The 24,543-nt window shown below is 41.0% G+C and overlaps 1 protein-coding gene across 16 annotated transcripts in view; it reads right to left on the bottom strand.

Moving 5' to 3' along the window:
• LIMCH1 (LIM and calponin homology domains 1) overlaps window positions 1-24,543 on the bottom strand; it is a 272,533-nt gene that overhangs the window by 79,562 nt on the left and 168,428 nt on the right. For all 16 annotated transcript variants that reach the window (XM_061585015.1, XM_061585016.1, XM_061585021.1 and 13 more), the window contains 4 exons: window positions 21,777-21,887; window positions 11,323-11,521; window positions 2,327-2,579; window positions 566-847 (listed from right to left, as the gene is read on the bottom strand). In XM_061585015.1, coding sequence (XP_061440999.1) covers window positions 566-847; window positions 2,327-2,579; window positions 11,323-11,521; window positions 21,777-21,887 — 845 coding nt within the window. The remainder of the gene's footprint in view (window positions 1-565; window positions 848-2,326; window positions 2,580-11,322; window positions 11,522-21,776; window positions 21,888-24,543) is intronic.

Here is a 24,543-nt window from a genome sequence, read left to right as displayed (position 1 = left end):
ATAATGTCCAGAGGTAGAAACGCTGAAACAAATCAGGTACCTCGATACCAGAGGTGCCTGAACAACTGAAGGAGAAGTTTGCTTACAACAAATTGTTGAATAGTCTCCATGCTCTAACAGAAAATGTAATAAGCTGCATATTTTTACAATCCCTTTAAAGTAGACATCCTCTAGTGCAGCTGCTTACTCCATATCTGCTTCATTCCCATGAGAGCATAGCTCAGCCACTCCAAGAAAACTGAAGATTTAAGAGGCTGTTAAGTGGCCACAGTAATTACAAGTATGCAATTCTTTTCCAGCTCAGATTTACAGTACCGTAATTATCCAGTTGCAACAAAAGTGTTTATAACACCACACAGTACTGCAATGCATAGCTATGCAATTCCTAGCTATTGTTTTCTAATGCCTTGCAATTCATTCTGGACAGCAAGCAACATGGATATTTATTAGGTTAACTTTTTTGTGTTACATGAAGTGACATTACAGCAAACTGAGAACCACACAGCAGGGCAAATACGAAAAGCATGTAGCATGCGCACGCAAAGTCCCACAGTGTGGAGCTAACCTGCTACCATAGCGTTGTGCTGCTGGCATGATCTTAATACCAGCCTGTTCAAGCCTTCTTAGTTTGCTGAGTTCCTTGGGATCTTTTTCGTTACTTCTGGTCCCTGCTGGTTTGTTTGCAGAATATGTAGGAGACTGATGTAAAGGGTCTCTTTGATTCACTTCTGTCTGAACAGGTTTTGCAGGGGGAGTTGCAGCAGAAACTCCACAGCCCAAACACTCTTCTTCAGATTGCACCAGTACTTCACTTTGTTCTTCTTCTATAGTTTCAGGGTGGCTTTTGCTAGTAAGTTATATAGGGCAGATTATACCACAATATACTCCTGCTTTCTTGCTACTTGTGACAATGCAGATCAGATAAGTTTCTCCAACATCAAATTAAAAGGGTTTTTTAAAAAGTGTGCAAATACTGCAGAAAAAGCAAGGTTCTGCCACTTTGATATACAGATGTACATTAAAAGGTACTGTGTATATGTACACATATTGGATTGGATCTTCTAGTTGAATTTAAGTCCTCTTGAAATCAATAGAACAAATTAGTCATGACTTAGGTTCAAAGGGACCCAAGTTCACTTAACTTAGTCTCTGGATCTAACCCATTATATCTAGATTTAAAATAAAGGAAAACTTGCTGAAGACAAGATTTTTTAAAAAAATTAAAAAATCTCAGTGAGTGTATGACTTTTACCTGGTTCAGATACCCTAACAGCCTCCATGCAATAGGTCCCTGTGGATGCAAACTCATGGAGGAAATGACATCTGACCCAGGATAAGCATGTTCCCAGTAGCAATCCACATGAGCAGGATCGGCAGGGGAGAAGTGGGCTGCCAAGAGGCAGCATGTGTCAGAGTGGATGTGCCAAATCTGTCAGAACACTTGCTTGCCAACTGCCAACAAGGAAGAGTTGCCTCCATCTCATAAGTGTGTTCCAGCTCTACTCCCTTGTCTCAGATGTCTTCAGTGAGCTTGCTGCCTGGTAGACAATGGCCAAAGGGCAACACTAGGGAAGCCCAATGAGGAGGAGAGGAAATGCTGCCTGAGTAATCCTGGAAATCATGTATGCACAGAGTTATTTCTTTACTTAATATTACACTGGAATGTGGGCAATTGTTTTGTAATATGGCTTCCTGAGAACCTCTCGCTGCTATAAAGTGGGATATAAGTTTCATAAATGAAGAAATATATAATGCTACTCCCTCCACTATTCTTTCTTACTCTTCAGTGTGCTATCCATGGCCATCTCACTTTAAAGGGTCGGAAGCCAAACAAGGAGGAGCTTTGTTTTAGTTGGGGGCGAGGACTAAGAGCTTAGGCCAAAGGTTTCTTGGTAATGGTGGATTTGGGAAGAACTTGCGGAGAGAGAGAGCATCCATATGAACACAAATTGGAGCATTCACGGGGACAACACATGAGAATGTTTGAGAGCATCTGAACCAAACCTCTGGCTTCAAGTAATGTGTGCTGTACTAATATAAAACACCGTATCTTGTTAAGAACAAAGCAGCTCAAAACAGCTTACAGGTACAGTAAGACTCATTAACGATTTCTGTAGTAGTGTTTCTATAAACCGAGTATAGCACAGTTGTTTATGTAATGTTCTAAGACTAACTGCATTCCATATTACTATCTTATAATTAAACACGCAAGAGAGAACAAAATCAAAAACCATTTATAGGCCACCTGTGAGTGAGAGATGCACTTGTTGGGTTTAGGTGGCTCTGTCATATGGTTTGCTAACCTGAGATGTGGCCAAGGCCTTACCTCAAAGGTCTCTCTCCTCCTAGTGGAGAAGTAGCAGTACTCCAGCTCTTCCTGTACTCCTCCCGTTCAGCTTTCTTCTTCCTGAGAGGAGCCGGAATATAGGCAGTCTGGTTACTCTTATTGGGGAGGTATTGATTAAAAGGCACAACAGATTTGGGTTCACCATAGGATGTCCGCCTTGCAGACATGTCGTCTTTTTTCACATCTGGCAACTTTCGATGTGGCAAGTCGGATTCTGAATCACTTCCTCTCCCTGTTAAAAAAGAAAATGAAAAAGGCAAGTTTAAATAATTAATCCAAGTGTGCTAGAAAAAGGATAATTACAATTAGGGCGCAATCCAACTCACATTTATGCCGGGTTGAAGGGAGTTGGATGCGGGGGATCTTCAGCTGAGCTGGCTGGGTCCCAGCTCAGCCGGGCTATGCCAGTGTAAGTCCCTCAGCCTTGCTCAGCCAGGACTCAGCTGGCCCAGCTGGGGCTCAGCCAGCTCAGCTAAGACCAATGTAAGTGAAGCCTGCATAAATCTTGAAAAAGAGGCATTCCAGGGGCATGTCAGGGGAGGGTGGGAGGGCAGAGGACTTAAGCCACATCCAACTCGTGTTTGGAGTGCCCCTGCAGGTCACAATCCAGGCAAAAGTTACACCGGGAAAAAGACAGCCAACTGCCCCACAACATGACATCTAGAAGTGCTCCTTAAATTTCATGGGCAAATGTAGCACAGATTCCCATCTCAATATAGAGCGAGAATCATGTTTTTAAATGGTCAGTAAAGCCTATTGTGCTTTAAGATTCTTCTTGAAGTTTCACAAGGTCACAATGTGCTGCACATGGGACTGCACAAAAGGGAGCAGTTTTTTTAAAATGAATCACATTTCTGTTGTATTGAAAAATTTTTTTTAAGAAAAACTATTGAGCTTTACCCCTTGTGCAGGACAAACCTAAAACTCATCCAGTAAGGTACATGCGTTTTCTCTGTTATAATCCTCAATTTGAAGGCAGAACAACAAGTGAGAGATTTGGTTTTTTTTTTTTTGCAATAATTTTTATTCAAATTTTCATAAAACATACAAAACAAAGTCATAAAACATTCAAAGACAAAAAAACAAAACAAAACAAAAATGATTAAACAAAAAAATAAAATGTTGACTTCCCATTTGTCACCAATCAAATCAGTTATAAGTCTACAATATATAACAATCCTGTCTCTTAAATTATATTATAAAATCACTTTCCTCCAGGAGTTATCTTAATTAATCATCGAATCTCATAAACATTACTTTATTCTTTCCACAAAAAGTCAAAGAGAGGTTTCAATTCTTTAAGAAATATATCTATCAATTTTTCTCCAAATAAACATATCGATTAATCCATCTCGTTAATAATAATAATAATCTTATTGTCATAACCATAGTCCAAATAAACATTTCGATTAATCCATCTCATCAAAATCTGTTAGGTCCAATAATTTCAATAGCCATTATTCCATTATCCCTATTAATTTCATCTTCCATCTTCAATAGTCCTGTTAAGTCCAGTAATTTCAGTGTCCAATCTTCCATTATCAGTATTCCATAATAATCTTGCTGTCATAGCCATAGTCATATAATAAGAGTCTGATGGGAATTTCCTCTATCCCAAATATTTTCTTGCCAGCCATTCTGAATAAGTTGCTGAAATGCTGTTGTAAAGTCATATCTCTGTTCTTCTTTTTTACAAAATGCACTGGCTCATCTCTTGAAAGTTTTTCCATTGTCACATGGCTGCAGTTAATTCCATAGATTTTCACTATATCAAACTCCATCACGTCATTCCAGTCCAGAAGATTATCCAAGCCATTGATAACTTTATCTCTAATATCTTCATTAATTTCTTCAGAGATAACGTTAAATTCCAAACAGTAGATTTTATTTCTAATATCCATAAACCCCAGATCTTTTTCCAGTTCCACATTTGTTCCAATCTCCAGGGCTGTATCTTCCCTTTATTTATTCTTTTCTCATCTCTGATCTCATTCTCCTCTCTCACAGGATCCCCTATTCCTTTAAGCTCCTGCGTCATTTTGCTCAGTTCAATTTTCAGCTCCTTACTACCCTGTCGCAGGGTTTGTTTCGTTATCTCAATCTCATCCATTATTTTCTGAAACATAATTACTTCCAGATTCTCAGCCACTTTCTTAGTTGCCATTTTTAAAACCACGAAAACAAAGCAAAACAAAAATAAAGAAGAACCACTTCTTATTTCAGCAACAATTGGGTTAATATTCCAGGCTTGATGACATCACAGTATAAACAGAGCAGCCTGCCTTATCTCTATGTTCAAGAATACAAAACAAATTTAGTTCCCAGCATCAAAACAGTTAGTGGCGTCGTGAAGAAGCAGATTCGTCAAAATAAAATAGACCAAAAAGAGAATAGTCCCAGACAATATAACATTCCTCGGAATAGAAATCCCTCTTCTGTTTATTATCTTTAGAATGCACTTCCAGGACAGCTTTTTGCAACAGGAACAGAGATAAGCAGTTAATTTCGTGAATAACAGAGAAGAGTTATAGCTCACCAGAAGTTCTTCAAAGCCGATCAATCTGACAAATCTCCTTTTGCTGCAACAATTTAAACCAAGTAAGAAAAATAATAGAAAGAAGGGTGCTTGCCTGTTAGTCTGTTTTCTCTTTGAAGAAAAGATAAACGTATCGCTTAAAACAGATAGAGCATGTTTGGAAGTCCGTCCGGCATTGTTGGCTGGACCTTTTCTCATAAATTAATGAAATCCAGTCCTCCCAGCAAAAACAGGCTTTTGAGGTTGATCTCTACGTTTCTCCCTGCCCGGGAGAAATTTTATCAGTCAAAAAAAAATGTTCTGACTGATTTATATCTGAATAAGCTTCTTTTGAGGCGGGAGCCCGTCTCAAAAGCAGGCACAAGCGAAGTCACCCTTCCCGGAAGTCCAACAAGTGAGAGATTTGGATTCTGGGACCACGGGCTATGCTTCCTGGAAGATGGACTTGTGGTGACGGGTTACATCTCACAAGGACTGGGAAGAATGTGTTTGGCCACAGCATGGAGAAGTTGATCAGGAGGGCTTTAAATTGAATCTTAAGGGAGAGGGAGACATAAACTTGGTGGTAACGACTAATGAAGGCTTGTGCACAGTAATGGGAACAGAGAGATTGGTTCTAATAGGGCCCAGTAACAGTCCTCAGAAAAATGTAGTAAGGAAGCCAAGCCATAAATCACATGGTCTTCAATGTCTGTATACTAATGTGCAGAGCATGGGAAACAAGCAGGACAAACTTGAACTCTTAATACAGGAGGGCAATTACGACTTGATAGGTATAACTGAAACTTGGTGGGATGACTCCCATGACTAGAATACAGCAATTGAAGGATATAACTTGTTCAAAAAGAACAGAAGGAATAAAAAGGGAGGTGGAGTCGCGCTATATGTTAAAAATATATATCCCTGCACAGAAATACAGGAAGATGAGCTTGGTAGCTCCACCGAGAGTATCTGGATTAAAATTAATGGCGCACGTCATAAAAGGAATGTGGTGCTTGGAGTCTACTACCGACCACCCAATCAAGGAGAAGATCAGAATGTAACTTTTGAAAAGCAAATTGCCAATGTTTCGAGGAGACATGATGTAGTAGTAATGGGGGACTCCAATTATCCCGATATCTGTTGGGAGACAAACTCTGCCAAAGATGGCCCCTCCAAGAAATTTCTGACTTGTGTTGGAGATAACTCTCCAACACAAGACAACACTGACTTGTGTTGGAGAAAGTGGAGGAAGCAACCAGAGGATCTTGGACTTGATTCTAACCAATAGAGATGATTTGGTGGATGAAGCGGCAGTTACAGGAACTCTGGGGGAAAGTGACCACACCATACTTGAACTCTTGATTTTAACAGAGGCAAAAGCTGAGAGTAGCCATATGCGCACCCTGCACTTCAGGAAAGCTGATTTTAATAAACTCAGAACAATTGTAAGTATGGTTCCATGGCAAGCCACACTAATGAGAAAAGGAGTCCAAGATGGGAGGGAGTTTCTAAAAAAGGAAATTCTAAAAGCGCAATGGCAAGCAATTCCAACAAGGAAAAAAGGGGGAAAACAGCAGAAGAAGCTTAGAGAGTTCCTGAAAACAAAAAAGGAACCATATAGGAAATTGAAAGAAGGCCAGGTCACACAGGAAGAGTACAGGCAGGTATCACGGAATTGCAGGGATGGCGTCAGGAAGGCTAAAGTGAGAATCAGCTGAGGTTAGGGAGAGATGCTAAAAGCAACACAAAAGCTTTCTTCAGGTACGTCCATAGTAAAAGACAAAGAAAAGAAAGGTGGCAATGAGGATGGCAAATGAAACAGATGACAAAGAAAAGGCAGAAGTGCTCAATTCCTCCTTTGGCTCAGTCTTCTCCCAAACAAGGGTCTATGACCCTCCTGGGAAATATGAAATAGAAGGGGCAGGATTGGAGTTTGAGATTGATAGATGAACGGTCAAGGAATACCTAATCACTTTGAATGAGTTCAAATCGGCAGGGCCCGATAAATTGCCTCCTAGAGTACTGAAAGAACTGGCTGAAGAACTCTCAGAACCACTATTATCTTTGCAAAATCATGGAGGACTGGTGAAGTGCTGGATGACAGGAGGAGAGCTAATGTTGTCCCTATCGTTAAAAAGGGCAAAAAGGAGAAACCAGGGAACTACAGACCAGTCAGTCTAACACCAATCCCTGGAAAAACTCTGGAGCAGATTATAAAGCAGTCAGTCTGTAAGCACGTTGAAAACAATGCAGTGATTACTAGGAGCCAACATGGATTTATGAAGAACAAATCCTGCCAAACTAATCTTATCTCATTTTTTGACCGGGTAACCTCCCTTGGAGACTGTGGGAATGCTGTGGACATAATATATCTCGACTTCAGCAAAGCTTTTGACAAAATGCCCCATGATATTCTGATTAGCAAGCTAGCTAAATGTGGGATGGATGGAACAACTATCAGGTGGATCCACAGTTGGCTCCAAGTGCTTATCAATGGTTCCTTCTCAAACTGGGTGGAAGTGACGAGTGGGATACCACAGGGCTCGGTCTTGGGCCCAGTGTTCTTCAACATTTTTATTAATGACTTGGATGAGGAGGTACAGAGCATGCTTATCAAATTTGCAGATGATACAAAATTGGGGGGCATAGCTAATACCGTGGAAGGCAGAAACAAAATTCAAAGGGACCTTGATAGGCTGGAGCATTGGGCTGAAAACAACAGAATGAAATTCAACAGGGATCAATGCAAAGTTCTACACTTAGGAAAAATAAACCAAATGCACAGTTATAAGATAAGGGATACTTGGCTCAGCAATACAACATGTGAGAAGGATCTTGGAATTGTCGTTGATCACAAGCTGAATATGAGCCAACGGTGTGATGTGGCTACAAAAAAGGCAAATGCTATATTAGGCTGCATTAACAGAAGTATAGCTTCCAAATCAAGTGAAGTATTATTCCCCTCTATTCAGCACTGGTTAGGCCTCATCTTGAGTACTGCGTCCAGTTCTGTTCTCCGTGCTTCAAGACGGATGCAGACAAACTGGAACAGGTTCAGAGGAGGGCAACAAGGATGATCAGGGAACTGGAAACAAAGTCCTATGTGGAGAGACTGAAAGACCTGGGCATGTTTAGCCTGGAGAAGAGAAGACTGAGGGGAGATATGATAGCACACTTCAAGTACATGAAAGGTTGTCATACAGAAGAGAGCTGGGATCACTTCTTGATCGCCCCAGAGTGCAGGACACGGAATAATGGGCTCAAGTTGCAGGAAGCCAGATTTTGACTGAACATCAGGAAAAGCGTCCTAACTGTTAGAGCCATACAACAATGGAACCAATTACTTAGAGAGGTAGTGGGCTCTCTGACGCTGGAGACATTCAACAGGCAGCTGGACAGTCATCTGTCGGGAATGCTTTGATTTGGATTTCTGCATTGAGCAGGGAGTTAGGACTTGATGGCCTTATAGGCCCAACTCTACTATTCTATTATTCGATGATAAGTCCACTATGTTTACTCAGCTCCAAAGAACTGCTTTAGCTCTTTGTAGTCTTAAAAGTTTAGATGTATCAAGCGGAAATATTCAACAAACAGCTACGCTACAGATACAGCTATATCAGAACATAAGAATTGCTTTGCTGCGTTAGATCAAAGCCCATTTCATTCACCATTTCAAGCAGCAGCCAGCCAGATGTCTCTGGAAGCAGTGATGGTCATCTATTATTGCTTATCTCCAGCGCATGATACTTAGAGTAATACTGTCTCTGAAGATGGAGATTCCCTGGCTATTAGCCATTGATACACCATGTTTCCATGGATTTGCTAATCCTTTAGCCATCAAAGCCAGTAATGAACCTACCACAATACTTGAACGCAGGATCATACAATGAACTTTACAATGATGATGACGATTGATTTTTTTGAGCCACAGGATACTCAGCTTCATTGGATGACCGAGTTCAAGTCTTATGTGAGAAAGTGAACAATTTCTGAACAACTGTACGAAATAAACTCAAACTATAAACACTGTTACTTTCTTTTCAAAGTTGGTGGTGTTGTACACCAACAGTGACAGGAAAAGAGAACCTAGCAGCCCAGCCCTTTGCAAGGAAAATGTCGAGCCCCAGCTCCCTCAGGGGAAACAAGGGAGGGAGCTGGATGAGTTGCAGATCCCTCAGTTAGAGCAAGGGGAAGAATCAGAGGGTGTACACACTTTCGAGGATCATGGGGGAGCGGGTGTGGTTGACTCTGTGCCAGTTCCCACGGACAGTTCTCCTGCCGAAGAAGAGTTCGCGCCACCTCCAGCCGCCTCAACAGAGCCATTGGAGGATGTCCTGGCGCGTGCGCCAACTCAACCCCCCCTGAGCTCCCCTCCTGAAACTTCAAATGCATCCCCACCTCCTGAAGCTGAGCCAGCACCTATCGAGTCTGTATTGTCAGATGAGCCAGCAGAGCCAGCCACCCCGTGCGAGACGTTGCGAGAAGCGCCTTGTCCAGAGGGAGAGTCCTCGAAGGAGTCAGAGACTATGGGTGAAGACCTTCCCTACTTAAGCCAGTGCCCCCCTGGCCTGGGTGCTGAGTCAACTTTCTTCACACACTGCAGAGTATGCTTAGGTAGCTTAATTAGGGATAGTAGTGAGTTAGCGCAGCAAGGTCTATGAAGCGTGCTGCCTTTGATGTCTCTATTACTCTAATAAAACAAGAATTAATTTCATCCTCATCTCGGTCTTGTGATTCGCACTCTGGGCAGGACAGAAAACCACACATTTGCAACATAAAGTCCAAGGGAGAAAACCATATGTGTGTGTGTGTGGGGGGGTGATTTTCGCCAACAATGAAAGGATCTAGTGCCCTTCTTTCCTACTGCTTCTCCGTTCTAAAATCTCTCTTCACAGAGCAAGTATTATACCATGTTACAAGCACACACTAACAAAATACAGGCTCTACTATACACTCCTGTCATTTATCATTAGAATGTGTTCAATGATGGCTTTAAGTTCTGCACTTAAGGAGTATTTATGAGACATGCAAAGAAAAAGGTTCCCCCTCCCTCCTTTAGTATCTTTCAAAGAGAGTCTGATCATAACTGAAACGAAGATTCACGTTATCATTACCGCAACATTTTCAACAATTCTTTTTATCAACTTAGGCTGGTATGCCAACTGCAACCCCATCTGGGGCTGCCTTTGAAGACAGTTCAGAAACTTCAACAGGTGCAAAATATGGCTGCCTAAAAAATGGTGGAGAACCAGGTTTCAGAACATGAGACATCTACTAGTTGAGAGTGTACTCCTGGGCCCAATTCAAAGTGCTGGTACTGAACTTTAAAGCTCTAATCTAAGATTGAGGAACCTGTGGCCCTCCAGATATTGTTGGACTCCAACTCCTGTCATAATCACACAGCATGATCAGTGGTCAGGGATGATGAAATGTCTAGTCCAGCAACATCTTGAGGGTCACAGCTTCCATAATTCTAAACAGTTTGAGACCAGGTTATCAGAAGGGCCACCTTCACCCATATCAACCAGCTCACACTTTGAGATCAGAGATCCCACTTGTGTGACTGCGTGTGAGAACAATATGTTTGAATTTTGTCAGTTTGACATGTTGGGCCTTCTACTGGTGACTCCATATCTGTGAAATCGTTCCAACTGAACTATATATCGCCCTACCTTTACAGCCTTAAAACAGTTTATAAAGACTTGTTTATATAAAACTGCTTTATCGTTTTTAAAAAAACCAGACATGTTATTGGCTGCTGTAAGATATAGTGCTGCTATAGTTATTTGACTTGATCTTACTAGGCTGAATGTTGTCATTAGTGATATTGCTGGTTCTTAGAATTTTATTGTTATGGTATCTTATGGTTACAACTGATTGGTCATATAGTATGAATATGGGTTGAGAGGGCTTGACCTTAAAAGGCAGCCTATACATGTTTTAAATTAAACTGTATTATCTGCCAACATTTTTTTTAAAAATGCAAAATAAAAATTCTCTCTGCACCATAAGTCAAAGTTGTTCCATTGACCACTGGTTCCCCTTTCACCATAGCACTATGCATTCAAAACAGTGTTTTTTCCATCCTCATATTCTCATTACCACTTCGTCCAACCTTATTAGTTAAACCAGTGTCTGTCCGATATCTCCTTACATTTCAGGCCCAAGAATCACCATCACATAAATGAGACTGCTATGATGTAACCTTTTTTCCCCTCACAACTCATAGCGGCAAGTGAGGAAAGACTTCAACTGCAGGGTGAGCTAGACTATTGACAGAACCCTCAAACCATAAATTGGCATTCAAAAAGAGCTCTATTTCAACTTCATGAGATTAGCAAAGCACATCATGTTTCCACAGCTGAAGCCAGCTTCTTGAGTGGCAGTACATCAGCTATTTTACACCAAAAGGGCCAGTGAGTCACATTTAATAGAAGCCCTGGAGAGCACAGCTTACCATCACTGCTTCCTCTTAGCACCACATCTGGAGATGGTGTCTGCTGGGAGCGGGAGCCAAAGGAATCCAGGCTGTCAAAAGAATCATCCCTACCATGGCGAGGAGGAGAAAGAGAATCGCTGCGTTCTGAGTCCCAACAGTCTACATAGCCACTGTCACGGATGCTGCGCTTGGGGCTCTCAACATCCTCCTCAGTCTCCTAAAGGGGAAGAAGCAAAAACAAAAAAAGTCTTAAAAGAAACCCACTTACACAAAACAATGAATACTCTCTATGTACACCTATGGCTGGAGACAGACATTTTTCTGAGTTGAAAGTGGTATACTAGAGGCATTGTTCCTCTTGGTGCTCACACATATTTCTTTATTCACCACAGTTGTCTCTGGTCAAATAAGTTTTGCAGGTTTTTGAAACAGTAAAAAAACCCTGTTTAACTAGAAGCAACAGTTGAGCAAAAGAAATATGTGAATACCCTAAGGGAAGCAAAGTATCTCAAAGCACTTTTGCCTCTCTTTAAAAAACAACCCAACTGTCTGCCTCCAATCCCATCATGGGATAAATATACACATTACCACAGGCAACAATGCCTTTTTCGTATCACCTTCAACACATAAAAATCTACAGACAGCCTTCCACCCAAATATTCCATCTTCTCTCCCAAATAAAAAAACCCCTCTTTTTCAAATAACTAGTATGAGACTACTGTTAAATGCAAAACAAGATCTACCATGAATACACAGAACAAAAATACACACCAGATTTACACAGAGAACTAGAAGAAACCAGGTAACATGTTCTATAGAGGAGTAGTTGTGTTAATCTGTGACACCTTAAAAGACTAACCTATTTATAACGCCATTAGCTTTTGCAGGCCAGAGTTTATTTCAATCAGATCAAGAGCACCAAGTAGTATATATGTACGTATGTACGAACAAACAAACAAACAAACCTGAAACATGGTTGATCCTTTATCCATATCCGAGAGGCCATTGTCCATATCAAATGGGCAAAAGAATCCTGGGTTTAAGTTAACAGGCAAGACATGTCTAACTCCACTGAGCTGATCTGTTCAGTCTAGCTATCATACTAGTCTGGATGGAACACCTGCAGAGAGAATCTGCTGTTGCTGCTTTCAGCTCAGCCAAATAACAACACAGCAAGCTCCAGCAGACAGTGTCTTTCTACCTTGAAGAGAAATTCCAGTTATGAAAGAGGGAATGTCTTTCCTCCCAGAGCAATCAGCAATGAAAAATATGCAAAACGCTTTTCCTGATGCCTCTGAAGAATTCAGTCTTGCTCTTTGTTTGTTGCCAGCTCCTGGCTCTGGGGGATATGAAAGCACTTGTAGCTGACCCACATGTTCAGAGCAGTAAGAACAATGGCCGCCTTTGACAGCCTCCCGATTATAAATTCTTTCCAGTGCAAGCTGCACATACTAAAACACTGAAAGCCCCAGAAGAGGGAAAAGGTCAGTGGAAGCCATCCTCAGGATTGCATTATTAGAAGAACATTGCCCCTTGTTTCAGCCAGCGTCTTATCATTAGTTACAACAGTTGGGGCCAAGACAAACAAAAATAAGGGCCTTTACTGAAAAGCAAACTTTTGGAAGTTTTCTGTCCCCCCGCCCATCCATGAACCAAAAAGACAGAGACAATATTATCGCTCTCAGATGTAGTAATCTGAAAAGCCCAAGATGAAAAAGGGCTCTCAGAGAGATCTTTTAAAAGATGAAAATCTGCCAACTGAAGCCAATAGATATTTCACTGAAGTGAGAGAGTTCAGAAGCATATGCATCACGTGCTACAAAGAAACAAGTCATACATGAGGCCTGCTTCACCTGAGTATATAAGCATGGAAGACAACCAATAGATTCAACCAACAGATGTTTGCAGACATGAACAGTGTAAAGGCCTATTTGTCAAGGAGTTGTGACTGGCCAAGACACCCTACTAGATGTGCCCCCAATGACAAACCTGGGCTTCCCACAGCATTTATGGGATGGATAGAACATTCTATTTCCAGCTCATGTCAGTTTTGTGCTATGTTCATTCATAAGTCAATTTCATTACATTTCTGACTTAATCTTTCATTTTTAAAAATGTGAATGAAAATTCTTATTTACTTTTGTATTTAAATATGTACTATTGCAAACATATATTTAAATATTATTTAAACATATTTAAACATATATTTAAATGTATGCATTTCTAAATATATTTTCTCCTAAAATACACCATGTTAATGCATTTGGCTATGTTTTTTAAACCAAGAACTCTATCATAACATTTGGAGGCATGCGAAATCCAGAGAATAATAATGCTCCAATCTGAACATTAATCTAGGATGTGTGGATCAGGTCAGGTCGCACAGGATTTCATAGAAATCGAACTCCTAAGCATCCTTACTGAATTTGGTGTGAAATGGTCCTCGGCATGAGACACGGATGTGGAAAGCCCAGGTTCAGATCTGTAGTCAGATATGAAGCTTAGGCTATTTCACACATGATACAGAGGCAAACTAAGGCATTCACTCAGCAGGGAACTGAAGGCAATCCCAGCTCCCCAACAACAGCATGTGTTTGCATGTATTTGCTTCTTGCATACCCACTTCATGTGTCTAGGAGTACACTAAACCTTTCTAAGTTCAACACTTAAAAAAAGTTGCCCATGGCTTTCAAAAGCGTGCACAGGTTTCCAGCATGACAGTCTACACAGTTGAGGGACTGCAAAAAGTAATGATTCTTTCAACCTGAACAATGCTGAACAAGCATGAACAACAGATAGCTCAAGACAGTTTATTCTGCTCCATCTACAGATCAAGATGTGCTTTGGGCATGGAGGCATCTCATGTCTCATACAGCTTTTTTTGTCACTGTGAGCACCTTCCAAACTTATATTTGCCAATAAAGTGGAAATAACAACAACAGTTATTGTTATTAGTAGTAGTGGGGTGCATCCGAAGCAAAGACTCGTACATTGCAGGGCCCTCTGGGTTTACAGGACAGGTAAGTTGTACCTACTTACACACTGTTTGCCAGCTGGGGTCCATGGCAGAGGGCAGGGTCCCCAAGTGCAGCTCTCAATTCCCTCGTAGGAATGAATGGGAACTGAGCACTTACACAGAAGAAAGGAAAAGGATGCATTCAAGTGATATCACTTAGGCCTTTTCCTTGGTGACCCTAAGAATTAAGTCTCAGTTCTTGGTCACACCATTTCTTTCAAAGTTTGTCACTATTATTATAGCCATATTGTAGATGAGGTGCTGACTGGACACAGACCACCAGCTTGTCTAAATGCTACTAGTGAGCAGCGAGCTTTAGATCAGAAACTTCCCAGTTTGCACCTTAGTCCCTTGGCTTCTACACCACATCAGGCAACTCAATGGGGGGGGGCAGTACAATGACGACCTGAGAGAAAGAAGCACAGAAACATACAAAGAGCTTTATGTATGAAGCAGGATGATTCAGAAACTCACATTGCCCTATGGATTCTCAGCGAGATAACTTATTAATTGGGGTCATGGAAGAGCTTCCTGCCCAAAGTACCATAGTGTGCTTAAAGACAAGGTTCCCTAAAGCCAAGCTTGGTGATGGTAAATAGCTGTAAGGTAAAACAACAACTTAAAGGAAGATAAAATAATTCAGTATTTCATGGTGTTATCGCTTAGTTCTGTTTAGCAATGAACTATCTAAGTTACTATTAAGAACTAATAAGCTTGTTCTTTCGCCCAGATACAAAAGTTACATGAAATAAATTAGATTCATATATGATCCCAACTCATAAAGAGCCACTTGCCATATTGCCTCTAGGTGGCCAGATATAAAGCTTTACAAAAGTTTAGTATTTTGGCTCCCCCCTTACTAATTTATTTTCTAACTGACTAACACAAGTTTGTGCAGACAACCAGGGTATGACTTCTATGGACTTATTTGCAAGTCTGATACTGTCAGGGCTAGACTTCGGGCAACAGACTGAGCTAAGTCAGGAGCTCTGGGACCAGCCAGTAGTGAAGACCAAAAGAATTAGTCAAGACTTGAGGACAAACCAAGAGGAAGGATCATGCAGCAGGACAGAAATTAGGGCCAAAGAACAGCATAGGAACATGTCTGGACTCAGGAATGCCCTCTTATACTCTAGGAAGATCCAATGGCCAGCCTGGGTGGACAAGATCAACCCAGGGCCTGAAGATACCTCACTGAGAATCTATTAGTTGCAATTCAGTGACTCACCCTACAGGGCAGTTGTCCACAGATCTCAACAGCTCCTGACCAATGATCTCTTACTGATATGGAAACCCACATCTGCATCCCACAATGCACTCTGCTTACCCATTCAGGCCTCAGGACTCTCATTAGTATGTGGACTTCCTCTGATTTTAGCTCAACTTGCAGAGCATGGATAGCTGTAATTTTTCTTAGCATGTACACAACTCTTTTAACCTTTCTCTCAGACTTCTAGTCATTGTTCTCCCTCCCACACAGAGTTATGTACAACTGTGTCAGGAAACGTCAACTCAGCACAATTTTGGTGCCTTGAGTAAAAAAGTCAAAATGGTGCCCACTGTATAAGTTTATATAGTTTATATAAATATAAATCTATATACAGTAAGTGACCATTTGCTGCTGTCCTTCAGTGGTACCCCAAAAATCTTGCCTGAAGTGGGTTGCCTCACCCTGCTGAATTGCAGAGTTAGCCCTGGCAGCTGGCCACCCACTTTGAGACATCATGTATATACAAATGTAATCAACCAACACAGCAAAATTATTTTGCATTCATACAAGATGGTCATGCAGTGCATAACATAAAAAAATGCACACTGTATATTGTGAGAAGAGAACCAGAACTCCAGATCCCCAAGCCAATCCTATTTTAAAACCCTCTTTGTCTCCCCCCCCCCCGCACCTCTCCAACTGATCTGACATCTTTCCCAAATTCCCCAAAGCTCTACACTGTGCATACCAATAGAATACATTTAATCCTTTGGCAGACTGCCAATTTTTGAGGGAGGGGATGGGAAGAGACTATGTTTCACTATCATGGGAAAAGTCTGACAGCAAGAGAAATTAAATCAGATGAACTAGCCAGTGATACAGACCATTTTTCATTCATAATTCATTTCAAAATACAAAACAGGATGGTGGTTGTTTGCTTAAAAAAAACAACCTCAATCATTTGAATGAATTAGGGAACTGCAAAATAAAGCATTGCTTCATGAATTATCATTTTTGTTGTTCAGTCATTTGAATAATAGCCCAGTTCAGCTAGGTTTTGTCTGTCATGCTAGGAAAGGTAGGACAGTGATCACATCTCCCAACCACCATACACACATTTTCTACATCATTAGGGCAGATCCATGTTTGACTAAGCATGATCTGCGAGCCCAGAAGTAAACCTCAGCCATCAGCTCACAAAGCGGCATTTTAATACAGTAATACTGGCTTACCTTACAACTCTGTTGTAAGGATCACCAGGATAACTGGTGTGAAATGCTTTCTGTGACAAAGATCTAGTCTCTAAGCCAGCCAGCACATAAACCCCAGCGGAAACAGAGATCAACAGGATGGGGTTTTAGAATGTCTGACAAGAAAAGGGGACTCCGTTACCACTGAAAACCTAGTTTCCTCAGAACTCCAGAGCATCTAAGCAATCATTCACATCCCAGCAGAGGTCCATCTCCCCTCACCTGTGAAATATAACTTGTGGTCAGATTGGCCACTGACTGACATGTGTCACATAAACCCACAGGATGACTGGATTCTTTAAAACTAAGCTTTGCCATGCAGTCCATTGTCTCTGGTTTGCCTGTCCCAGAGTCTGTAACAGGCATCACCATCTAAGGCATGTTAACTCACGAGGAGACCAAAAGCCTGAATGTAAGTAGTGACTTAATATTAGAAAGATGGTTGAGCTAAAGAGCTTCTTTTATTTCAAGATTCTGCTTTGACTAATTTGCTTCCTTTCCTTCCTCTGTTGTTCTTAATAAACATTAAATAATTTGGAAATCAGGTCTGTGTGTTTGGTGGCCAAACTCTCAGGGTATTTAGACTCCCCTTGTGCTGAGGTCATTTGGGGGTGCACATTACAATACATTTTAGAGGTGTTGAAGGACCAGCTCCTTGCTCCAGGAAGAGAGGGAGAATGTGAGCCGACTATAAGCTCTGGGTAACTTGTAAGAGGGATCTTGGCAGAGGTAAGCCAGTTCCTTTCCCCTTGGGAAGGGCTAAGGGAATGGTTGGCTGCCTTGGGGATCCCTGTCTAATTGGGGAATCTGTGAGTTCCAATCTCTCCTCCTGTCTGGGAGCTGCAGAAAGAGGGTGGTGCAGCAATTACTGGGTAGCTTGGAAACCACTGCCCTACCCTGCAAAGCAAGAAGGGAACAGTTGGGCACAGAAGGGAGTGAGCACACTCTCTGTAGCCTCTCCTTTCCATCACACTTAAAAATGTGCTGTTAAAGAACAAAATATTATTTATTAAAGCAAAGTATTATTTATTATAAACAGCTATGTACCCTCTGTGTTTGTATCCTACTGTTACTGCCTCATTTCAAAACATATGGTGCAATTCCATTGCTTACATCTGTATCACGGCATTTTTAAAAAAAACATATAATAGTATGGCATTCCGTAACACAATTATCACAGCCATCTGGAAAAAATCAAATTCACAGACATGCAATAAAAGCAGTTAAAATAGCCACATAGATCTCTTTTATCAATAATTTTACATATTACAAACATACTGTAAGCCGATAACGTTTCTGAACCATTTGCATCACAAACAATTTTTATTATTAAGCTAACCTGGTTGTTGTTGGGAAGAGGGATTATATAAACAACCAATGATGAACCAGATTCTGGGGCTGTACACTTCTCTAATCCACAGGTCCTGCACAAGATGGGATGGTGTCAAAGGCAGAAAAATTCCTCCTACCTTTCACAAGGGGGCACAATCCATCAATCATGAAGTTGTCCTGCTGGCACTTACTGAAATGAATGGGAACTATGCAAGAGCTCCTCCCTCATAACCCATAATATAGTCACCTCCTTGCTACTGAGTGAGAAGAAAAAGCTAATGGGCAAAATGGCAGCAACACTACAGTGCAGGGCATCTTTGGTGTACTAGGGGAGAGACAGAATGGTTTAAACATGTACCTGCCTCAGTCACGTAGGAAGACATGTGAGCCCATTTTTAATAGCAAAAGAAATACATAAAGGATAGCAGAACCTCCCTCCCCATTCACTACGTACTGCTCCACATATTATCTCTAAGGGCCCAACCTCTTTCTTCTCAGTCCAGTTCCAACACTAGATGCAAAGTTGGTTGGAAGATAAACAGTTTTGACAGAAAAGTTGAGGGAGATAAACAGTGGGCAGTGGAGGGTTCTGCACCCACCTGCTTCTTTCTATCCTGCTGGGACAGAACTTACCGGTCTGCGACCTTCACACTAGGTTTGGCACCAGCACCAACCATGTTTTGATATTTATTTGTTCATCTGCTTGATTGAGTTTGCTACCCGCCTTCACCACATGGTCCCAGGACCAAGTGCATACATTCAATAAAACATATTAAATCTCATTGAAACATCACTTAAAATCATAATCAAAACAATACAGAGATTACTACAGTGCTGAAAGAGGAGGGAACAACCCAGCCTAAAATGACTAATCTGCTTCCAAAAGCCTAGGCAGAGATGTGTCTTCCCTAACTGACAAAAGGAGCATAAAGATGGTGCCAGGCACATCTCCGATGGGACGGAGTTCCATAACCAGTGGGCCAGCACAGAGAAGGTCCTCCCATGTGTCTCTTGAACCATAAAGGGCAACAGCACCAGCAGTAGATTCATTTCTCAGACACAGTTAAAGATATTCCTTAGACACCAGATCCTAAAAGCGAGATGTGCTTAAAAGTGCAGTTGCAAAGGAAAGAAACACCATGCAAGCAGCTCCTGAGGTAAAACAAGTGGTTTTGTTGTAAAAGGTAAAGGTGTCCCCACACTTGTAGTGCGAATCGTTTCCGACTCTTAGGGTGACGTCTTGCGACGTTTACTAGGCAGACCGTATATATGGGGTGATTGCCAGTTCCGTCCCTGGCCTTTCTTTACCCCCCAGCATATGCCGGGTACTCATTTTACTGACCACGGATGGATGGAAGGCTGAGTGGACCTCGACCCCTTTTACCGGAGATTCAACTTCCTCCTTCCGTTGGAACTGAACTCTTGCTGTGAGCAGAGCTTCGGCTGCGTTACCGCCGCTTACCACTCTGCGCCACAGAGGATCTGGTTTTGTTGTAGCTGACCATTTTATACATGAAGACTTTTTGCCTTCCATCTGTCCAAGAACAAATTGTCAGGCTTCTACTATCTCTTTCTCCCTGTCTCTGTGCATGTATGTGTGTATAACACTAAAGTCTGAGAGGAATTTCTTTCCATGCTTGCTTTTCAGAACAGTAGCTGTATTGGTCTATCACGCTAAACAAAATCCTCTGTGTACTTATTTGAGAGTACTATAATCAAACTTAGTGGGACTTACTACTACTGAGGAGACCTGCAGAGTACTGGGAATTCTAATCTCAGGAAGCCATGATGAAAATTGAAGCAGCACAGTCTTTACTCCAGATTAGTTAATCAGCAGCACTTTTATCTCTGGCTCCATCCATTACCAGCATGTGGCTCTGGTCAGATTACCCCTAAGGGAATGCAGCCCTTGGTAGGGAAAAAAAAGGTTGCCCCATCTCCGCTCTAATTATAGACAAATTATAAGCTTTACTCATGCAGATCCTACATGTGTGTTGCACATAGGGATGTCAGAGAATTTTAACAAAAATGTGGACTGGACCAGAAAATGCTGATGTTCACTTATTCATCCCATGTCCAGAACAGAAATCAATCCAGCAAATACAATTAGTATTCACTGTTGTTGTTTTCAGTCTGCAAATGTTAAGTAACTGCTGATGTTTCCCTCCATTTACACCGAGTTTCTTTTGCACTAAAATGAATGACAACATGCTTACATAATTTACCCACTTAATTACATAAATTATGTAATTTCACCACAGCAGACATGTTGTTTTGGGCAGAAAATGAACTGCAGCAGAACAGAAGCTCTGCTGCATGCAATGGATACAGGGCGGAATGAAAAACGATGCCTTCTTACATCCCTAGCTGCATAACTTATTTTTACATTTTTTAACTGCATGCTGAGCATAACTGAGCACACTTGGGGTTTGCACATTAACAACAACACCACTAGAATATGGTGGGCAGATGCTATATACGCAAGGCTGTGAAAAGGTAAAGGATGCACAACACATAGTAGCACGGGTATGATTAAGGAGTTTCTCAGTGTCTGTGCATGGTATAATATTTAACAACAGCAGAACTCTTCATGTTAGTGAGTCTGCTGCCATTTTATTTCCCCACAATGCCCAGATATAGCATCACTCCAGGATGTTGTTGGGGGAAAGGGCACCGCCATCAGGAACTGCCTTTTTTTTTGGTGCTTGTTACCATTTCCCATACAATGGAATAACACTATATTTGAAGCATTGTGCATGTGTGTGCCAGAGTGGGAATTACACTCGTTGTCTCTGCTGATACGGACAAAATGTGGGTGGGGTCTCTCAAATTTTATTTATCCTCCATATTCAAGTCAAAACTTCTCTACTGAGAACTTTTCAGCTAGGCTCTAGTTTTAATTTCAGTTTAAACTGCTTTGGGGATCCTTTGGTCGAAAATAGGAGTATAAATCTTTAAAACAAACAAACAGCATAAGGATATTGTGACCTGATACCACATATGAGAGTTGTCGTTTTTACTTGACAATAACAGGAACACCCCAATAAGCCTATTTTCCATAAAGCCAGGGGAAAACTTTGTTTTTTTAATCAATTTATTTTTTATCAAATAAAATACTGCCCCTCTGAAACTACATAAAAAGAAGGAAAAATGCTTTAAAAAGCCAGGAAAAATAAGTAGGAAATGAACAGGAAGGAAGAGATTCTGATGGGATGGAAGAATGGGGCAGTTTCAGGAGGCATCAGAAGCCATATAAAATTAGATTTCTCTCAGATAACAGATTGCAATGTCTAAACTGGCCCACAGTTCCTCTGACAGAAGACCTCGTCAACTAGCTAGAGCCAACAGTGGAAAAAACTACATGACGAAATTGGCAGAAGAATACAGACAAAAATGGCAGTAGATGTACTTACAATAATGAGAAAACTATTGTTCCACTAGTAAAAAAACAAAGACTGCATAGCATCCATTCAGAATCTGCAAGAGCAACTAGAAAATATTTCCTGAAGCATTTACTCATTTGTATTCCATTTCACAAGCCATCATCTATATGCTTCTCAAATAGTATTTTGAGAAAATATGTCAGATGCAAGCTGCAAGATTTGGGAGAAATTCAAGTCTTTAATAAAAATAACTATTTTTATCCCCAGAGCAACACAAATACCTTTTTCATCTGGGTTAGCAATCCTTCAAACTCCTTCAGGTTGAGCGTTGCTCCACTGAAGTAAGTGCTGCTGTTTGCTGTTTTCCCCAGCCAATAGATCGTGACTAAAACCTGAAGGATACAATGAACATTAATTGGGGGGGAAATCACTTTTATTGGTTTTATACTATACCTTTGCCTAGGTATGCATGGGGAGCAGGTCAGAAACTGTGTTTCTTCTTCTTACAAAAGAACAAGAATGGCATTGGCCCCATCTGCACTATACATTTAAAGCAGTATCATACCACTTTAAATGGTCATGGCTTCCTCCAAAGGATCCTGGGAACTGTGGTTTGTTAAGGGTGCTGAGAGTTGTTTAGAGACCCCTATTCCCCAAACAGAGCTACAGTTCCCAGAATTAGATGGGCGACTAAGAAATTCAATAAATTAAATTAAATTAATCAATCCTTCTTCCTAGGAAGCTCTGGGAATTGTAACTCTGTGAAGGAAACACAGAAGGCTTTAAAAGAAGATTAGACAAATTCATTGAGGATAAGGCTATCAAAAGCTATTAGCCATGATGGCTGTGTTCTGCCTCCACTTTATGTCTCTTAATTCCAGTTGCTGGGAATCACAGAATGGAGAGAGTGTTGTTGCACTCAGGTCCTGCTTGTGGGCTTCCCAAAGGCATCTGGCTGGCTGCTGTGAAAATAGGATGCTGGACTACCTGATCCCACAATTTATTTATTTATTGTATTTATATATCGCCCCATAGCCGAAGCTCTCTGGGTGGTTTACAGTACCTAAAAACACATATACAAATTTAAAACACATCTTTTAAAAACAATTTAAAACACAATTTTAACAGTTAAAACAATTTAAAAACACATGCTAAAATGCCTGGGAGAAAAGGAAAGTCTTGACCTGGCGCCGAAAAGATAACAGTGATGGTGCCAGGTGCACCTCGTCAAAAAGATCATTCCATAATTTGGGGGCCACCACTGAGAAGGCCCTCTCCCTTGTTGCCACCCTCCGAGCTTCCCTTGGAGTAGGCACCTGGAGGAGGGCCTTAGATTTGAGCGTAGTGTACAGGTTGGTTCGTATCGGGAGAGGTGTTCCATCAGGTATTGTGGTCCCAAGCTGTGTATGCAATTGTAGTGTGTGCAATTGTTAAATAAAAAAAAGTCTTCACCTGGTACCAAAAACATCCTAATATCAAAACATCCTAATGCAAGCATCTCAAAGGACCGCATTCAATAATTGGGGTGCCACCACAAAAAGCCCTCTTTTCTCTAGGTCCCCACCTCAGATCACTAGGTTGGAGAATCTGGAGAAGGACCTCAAATGAAGATCTTAATATCCGGGCAAGTACATAGGGGAAGAAATGATCCTTCAGGTATACTGACCCCAACCCATTTTAGAGCTTTAAATGTTAATACGAGCAGACTTCTTCATTCATAGATCATTCTCTCTTAACTACTATGGTAGGTCCATTTGACTGCATAGCTCCCTGGACTTCCACCATCACCTTTAAGCATGATTCAAGTTGACCAAGATTCATTCTTAACTGATTGCAAGCCATATTTAGGGTGGCTAATGTTAGCGATGTAGAAGATTGAGAAAATTAACACTCAAAAGTGAAGTACCTAAGGAAGGGGTGAACAATCTATGGTCTGGTCGAAATCTGTTGATGAAAACCAGTGAATCGACACGTGCTATATATCAAAACTGTTATGTCTGCACTGCCTACCTCCACTGGTTCTTATGATCAATTTAAAGGATATTTCCTCCCATCATCCTTTTCTGAGGTCAATTACAAATATTCAACATAATCTTACGGGAAAAATTAAAACCATGAGACAGGAATTCCAATGGCAGGAAGTATACAGGATTGAAAGCACCTGATTAGTCCCAGGACAGGAAGGGACAAGGATTAAATGAAATGTAACCTAACAAGACTGTTAGTCTGGATGAACCATAATTAGAAAGATATATTAATTTTATGAGCTTTCTCCCCACCCCCTCTTTTAAAGGCATTCATTAATTTAATAGTCTGTTTGTTGTTTGGTATTTATTAAAGAAAGTGGTTTTCCTGTTTATTTACTAACTCCAGGTGCAGTGCTTGGGATCAGTCTAGATAACAATCAGATAACTGGCAGGAAACTTCCACTCACTGAAACAAATTCATTTGGAGAGTGGGGGTGGGGATGCACATTCATATATAATGATGTGAACTGAAAATATTCCACTATTATACTGCTTAGGAAGCCAAAGTTTTCATAATACATTTCCTGATAAAATATTTGTATTAGGTGGGAGTTAGTTTGAAGCACTGATGTTTTTCTTGTATTCAGACATATTGAATCATCTTTTGACAGTGTAATCCTATGCATGTCTACTCAGACATAAGCCCTATTGACTTCAATGGGACTTACTTCTAGGTGTATAGAATTGCAGCCTGAGTCATCATCCTTTATTTTAACTGCAGTCAAAATAAAAAGCCAACTGTGCAACATTAATATTTGTCATCTGAAACCTCTAAAGTGTATGTAAAAAAACCCAGCCCAGTTTGCACATAGCAAGAATCCATAATGGGTTACCATGAACCAGAGATTGTTCCTCCCTTTTACCTAACAGGAGTAGCAAACCACAATCCCTGGCTTAGCATTACATCCAAAGTGTTTTACTCAAAACAAACCACAACTGGTAAGCCAAGAATAAATTTTGGATTAACATTGTGGTTTGTTTGGAGTGAAACTAACCCCAATCCCTGGTTTGAATGTAACAC

The sequence above is a fragment of the Rhineura floridana genome, chromosome 9, assembly GCF_030035675.1.
Source record: "Rhineura floridana isolate rRhiFlo1 chromosome 9, rRhiFlo1.hap2, whole genome shotgun sequence".
Classification (NCBI taxonomy): Eukaryota; Metazoa; Chordata; class Lepidosauria; order Squamata; family Rhineuridae; genus Rhineura; species Rhineura floridana.
This window is presented reverse-complemented; position numbering and strand designations above follow the sequence as displayed.